Source organism: Austrofundulus limnaeus, unplaced genomic scaffold (genome assembly GCF_001266775.1).
Source record: "Austrofundulus limnaeus strain Quisiro unplaced genomic scaffold, Austrofundulus_limnaeus-1.0 Scaffold0, whole genome shotgun sequence".
In the NCBI taxonomy this organism is placed as follows: Eukaryota; Metazoa; Chordata; class Actinopteri; order Cyprinodontiformes; family Rivulidae; genus Austrofundulus; species Austrofundulus limnaeus.
In genome coordinates this window covers 1,125,727-1,130,992 of record NW_013952402.1, presented here as the reverse complement: position 1 = coordinate 1,130,992, position 5,266 = coordinate 1,125,727, and the positions used below count along the sequence as shown (strand labels likewise).

At 41.2% G+C, this 5,266-nt stretch overlaps 1 protein-coding gene across 1 annotated transcript in view; it reads right to left on the bottom strand.

Annotated features, from left to right (window-relative positions):
* Positions 1–5,131, bottom strand: part of ppp1r21 (protein phosphatase 1, regulatory subunit 21) — a gene marked incomplete at its 5' end in the record, with an annotated part of 16,283 nt that extends 11,152 nt beyond the window's left edge. Inside the window, 12 exon segments of the mRNA XM_014005992.1 lie at positions 213–349; positions 435–523; positions 618–719; positions 804–953; positions 2,041–2,093; positions 2,284–2,378; positions 2,451–2,509; positions 2,594–2,758; positions 2,838–2,942; positions 3,086–3,232; positions 3,389–3,457; positions 4,627–5,131. Of these exon segments, the coding sequence (XP_013861446.1) occupies positions 213–349; positions 435–523; positions 618–719; positions 804–953; positions 2,041–2,093; positions 2,284–2,378; positions 2,451–2,509; positions 2,594–2,758; positions 2,838–2,942; positions 3,086–3,232; positions 3,389–3,457; positions 4,627–4,686 (1,231 nt within the window).
* Between the last annotated feature and the right edge of the window lie 135 nt (positions 5,132–5,266).

Genomic DNA, 5,266 nt, shown 5'->3' with positions numbered 1-5,266 from the left:
TGACGTGACATGTTCGTACGAACCCTTTGTACGAACAAAAGTAAGAGAAATTTAGGATAAGAATACGAACATGTTCTTGCATGAGGCCCAATCTGAGCAATTCCAATTCAATTCCTGCTGGCACAAGATTTATCCCATAATTTTCTCCGTGTGAACATGCAGTAAGGCTTGCAGCCCAGAGACAGAGCTTGTTTTAGGACGTGTCGACCTACTGGGTAAGGCCAGAAGGCTAACGTAGCTCTGCAGCTTCTCAAACACAGATGTTACTTTCTTCATGTCACTCTGTAACTCCTGGTTTTTTGCCGTCAGGGCAGCTGTGCAAAGAGGCGCCTCYCACTCCTCATCCAGGCTGAAAACAGAAGAGGACAGCCTTTAGTACAGCCTCAACCTCCACTCCACCRTTCTCTGTTCTGTTTCCCGAGCACAGCGCTGACCTTTTCAGCTGGTAGGGGAGGATCTTCTGCAGAAAGTGGGTGTACGAGGAGAAATTCTCAGCGAAAGTCTTCAACGTGACAACGGTCTCCTTCAATTCAGCACAAGTAAAAAAAAAAAAAAAAAAAAAAAAAAAATTTAGTTTTAAAAAAAAAAAGCTTTTAAACACACTGTCCAGAACTGACCAGTACTGTGACCGTGTCTTCTGTGATGCTTTGGTAAAACTGCAGAAAGCTGTCCTCCAGGGGGCGCACATAGGCAGCGTTCTCATGCAGATACTGAGAAAACTAAGAGATGAGAGAGTTGCACATTTTAGTTAGAAGGATCACTCTTTGAATCAACATCTGGATGTTTCATCGTAGCCCCCTGACCTTCTGGTTTAGAGGAGAGATGGGTTCAATGGAGGAGTCCAGGGGGTAGATGTGGACCCTCTGCTCTGTGTARGTGTGGAAGTTCAGCAGAGCTGCCACCAAGTCCTGGATGAAGCTCAGGGCCTGGCTGCTGACGTCCCGGGCCTTAAGCTGAACCCACACAAACACACTGTTTATTTTTTCAGTTAAGAATGAATTTATGGCACAACATTAGGCATTTATCAGTAAAYGAACACTACTGTTAGTAGATTACTMCTTAAAGGGATCCACGTTTAGTTACATTAGACTTTATTTGATAAAAGTTTGTTTTAACTGTAAAATAAAGACTGTAAAAATACTGTAGGCTGTTTAGTTTTTATAATTTTTTAACTAAATTTTTAAAAATATATTATACAGATGGGGCCATTTTAATTCACACAAAGCATTCTGGGTAAATGACAACGTGGATAGGTCCTCGGTGCGAGGCTGCTAGCGAGCTATATCCACCCTGAAGGTTAATCTTGGACAATATCTGATGATCGACTCTTTTAAATGAAACCAGAGAGCGTTGACAGAGAGGAGAAGGTAGAAATGACTCAGCCTGCAACAGAAAATATGGATGGAGGACCTCAGTTTAGCTTGTTTGTCGCGCTAACGCCGAGCTAATACATATAAGGCAATATAGAGTGAGGGCTAGCGCAAAGGCTAACAGGCTAAGCTGAGGTTCTTCTTCCATGAAGCAGCTCTGTTGTCCTTCATCCACATTTTCAGTTCCAGGCTGAGTCATTTCTACCTTCTCCTCTCTGTCAACGCTCTCTGGTTTCATTTAAAAGAGTCGATCATCAGATATTGTCCAAGATTAACCTTCAGGGTGGATATAGCTCGCTCACACCGAGGACCTATCCATGTCATCATTTACCCAGATTTCTTTGTGTATAAATACAATGGCTGAGTCCGTGTTAAAAAATATTTTTAAAAAATTTACAAAACTAAACAGCCTACAGCATTTTAACAGTCTTAATTTTACAGTTAAAATAAATGTTTATCAAATAAAGTCTAATGTTACAACTAATCATGGATCCCTTTAAAGGACAAGGATTCAAGGATTTCTTGAAGGAATGRATHTCACCCACAGAGATTWAATTTAAGTGAAATCTACCTAGTGGTTCATGAGATAAACAAACAAACAGAAATGAGCTGTAAATCTAAAACAAAAAGGTTTCAAAGAGGACGTAAAGCACTTTTGTTTCTCACCAACCTGATGCCTTCGATTGTGTGACGGCACATTTAGACTGTTGTATTCACTAAACTCTGCAAAGCAGGAGAGAAAGGCACTAAAATTACCTCACAGTCCCAACTACATTACAACAAACACAAGCGTTACACAAAACTCACTCCAACACATGCATGTTGCTGTATCAGTGACAAAACGTAACCGATCGGGTCGTCGGCTCAGAGGCAGATTAGTTTGTCCTGGTGGCTCTGGGCCAGTTTTACTCACTGGTGTCGTTGAAGGGGACTTTCTCCTGGATTACGCTGCTGCTTTGCTTCATCTGCCTCCTCAGCTCTGACTGGCACCGATTCAGCTGCTGCTGACTGCAAACACACCGAAACAAGCTTCGTTACAAACGATTCAGTCGCTCTAAAACTGTGAAGACGCAGGCGTACCACTGTTCTGTTCGCATCCTACACTCCTTCGCTTCCCTCTCCAGTGTTTGGACTTTCACCTGTTAAAGACAGAAAACGCACAGTTTTAGTCAAACGTTATTTAAAAAAAAAAAAAGAAGTGTTTTCTCTTAAAAGATCTTGACCTCCAAACGTGCTTTGTCGCTCTGCAGCCGCTCGTTTGTTTCCACGTACTTCGTGGTGAGACCGTCCACAACAGCCTGGTGCTGCTCGGTGTCCCGCTCCAGCTCTTCCAGTCGGGCCCTCAGCTCCGCCTCCCTCCTTTTGTGCTGCTCGTCTGCTTCGTAGAACTGACAGATGTATGGAAAAGCGAGGATCGCATGCATGACCTCACTGTAATTCTCAATAAATAAAAATGCAGCTGCCTACTTGTATATGTAATCGCTCATTTTCTTCTATTTTTTTCTGCAGGTCCTCGTTAAATACACTTTGGGTCTGAAGGTTGTGATGATGTGAAGGAGAGTCTCCTTTATTCTGCAACAAGAACAGAGGCTGTTTATGTTTCAGCTCTGGAAACTTGCCATGTTTGTAAAATGAATGTTCATTCCTAAGTGCATTTTTATGACCATTAAAAAGGCAAACAGCCTTTTCCCCTCATCCCCCACCCTCGTGATCACCTTCCCCTTTTTGCCCCTGGCTTCACTTGCAGCGAGCTCCTCTTGAAGCAGCTCCACCCTCTTGGCGAGCTGCTGGTTCCTGAAACTGAGGCTGTCCATCTCTTGTTCCTGCTTTCTCAAGCTCTGGTCCCTTTGCTTCAGCTGGTCCTAATGTGCGGATTGAATCAAATAAAAAGTATTATTTACAAGAAATCTGCAACTGGTTTGGGTTAACTATTACTACTTATGACTCCCTGTAACACTTTAATCATTACATTGCAAACAAAACTGTCATTAAAATTGTTATGTTTGTGTGTAATTTACTTTTAGAGCAGTAGAGTTGGCCTGTTCATCTACAACAGCCTTCTTCAGTACCTGGTTTTGGGCACGGAGCTGTAAAAACACAAATACAAACACAGAAAAGCCTGTTTTAAGACTTTAAACTGAATACAAAATATCTCTATTCTTCACTAATCCTTTGTAGATTTTTAGCAGTTTTGTACACAGTGAAGAGTCACCAACTGTTCCAAAACTCAACGATGCTCACTGCAAAGGAAATGCTTTTTAAAATGATCATTATTAGGTAACAAAAGCACAATAAAATCACATGTGAGGCGGTTACATAGTCAGCACTTCCTGTGCAGCTTAATGCAGAAATCAGAGCTGAACAGGAAATAGCAGCTCCTGTGATGTCAGTTAACAGAAACACAAAGAGCATGAACATGGTTCCACAGAAAACACTGGTTTTAAAGTGCTTGTGACATGCTTTTTCTTCAGTTACAAAAAAATTAAAGAAAATATCCTAATATTTAAGAAATTTGGCATCTTTCATAAGATTTCTATCCAGTTTGTCACAAAACGTGGATATTTTTTTTWKRWAAKRTMGMMSKYMRCKAYGGYAAKKYGYAYMMYWMMRKAAYGGGYAKRRRTTWAAAAAAGGGTAACTTTCTGGTCTTTATAAATCCGTCTTTTTTATCTACCTGATAATGACTCAAAAAATKTACAGAAACATCTGATTCTTTGCAGTCTGTTGTTAGTCGTAATAACTCATTCAGGCATTCCCTTTTGACATCACTTCCTGTTTCTGCTCATGCGGATATGTCAACAACTGTATAGTGTCGGGAATGTTTGTTTGCAATTCATCATTAATGTTATCGTTCCAAATATGCACTCAAATATATCACTTAAATTTTATGTCACAGGCACTCTCAAATTGACTGCCTACAGATCAAAAACTACCAGCAAGTAAAAACAGTTGGTTAAACACATAATAATGACAGCCTGAATTACATAAATCATTTAACTAAACTTCATAAAGCAGCCAAAGTCCAAAGAAAACCTTTTAAAGAAATTCTGGAACAAGTCCACTAAATAATTTAGTAAATCTTTAATATTTTAGTCAAAACTTTTGTACATTACTGTGTTTGTGGATTATATTTACTACCTATATTACTTTTAGATTGCATGTAAGTGTTATGCTGCTCACAACCCGAGTCACGTGAGTTTGAGCCATCATGGCGGCTCTGTTTCACTTTTAAAAATATTAAATATGAAATTGTTACCTTTGAATACTCCTGCGCCAGCTTGCTGTATTTGGTCTGCAGGTCTGTAACGTTAGCCATTTTCGTAGAAAAAAAAAACCCGGTTGTCGACTGCTGATGCTGTAAAAATTAGCCGAGACAGTGATTAGTTCACCGCAGATGATTCGTCCGGTTTTATCAACTAGCCACAGGCTGCACACAGGTGGACATTGTGACCAAAAAAAAAAAAAAGGGCACGGTCAGGAGTCCCGAATAGCTGTCAGGACGGTCATCGTTTGATTTACGCTACCAGCTCATTTCTACTCCGACTTCAATGTTTTGCTACCAGTTAGCAGCTAAGCTAGCTGATGTAGCAACACAAATCCAGACACCGAGCAAGAGCTACGGCTCGGTTCAGTTTAAACAGAGCCGCGAAACCGGCAGCGTGCGTTAATTATTTGTCTTTAATATTCAGGGTCGGCGCTGCTAGCCGCCCCGATCTCGCTCGTTTAACGCAAGAGCCTCAACTCCCAGCTCACCCAGCAAACCCTCAAATGAGAACCGACCAGAGACAACAAAACAAAGGTCAAAGTTTAGGAAACAGGTGCGGTTGTTGCCACAGCGCCCCCTGCTGTTTGGAGGACATCAGTGGGCAGAAGAATAGAAATGAATGTCCCTGAAC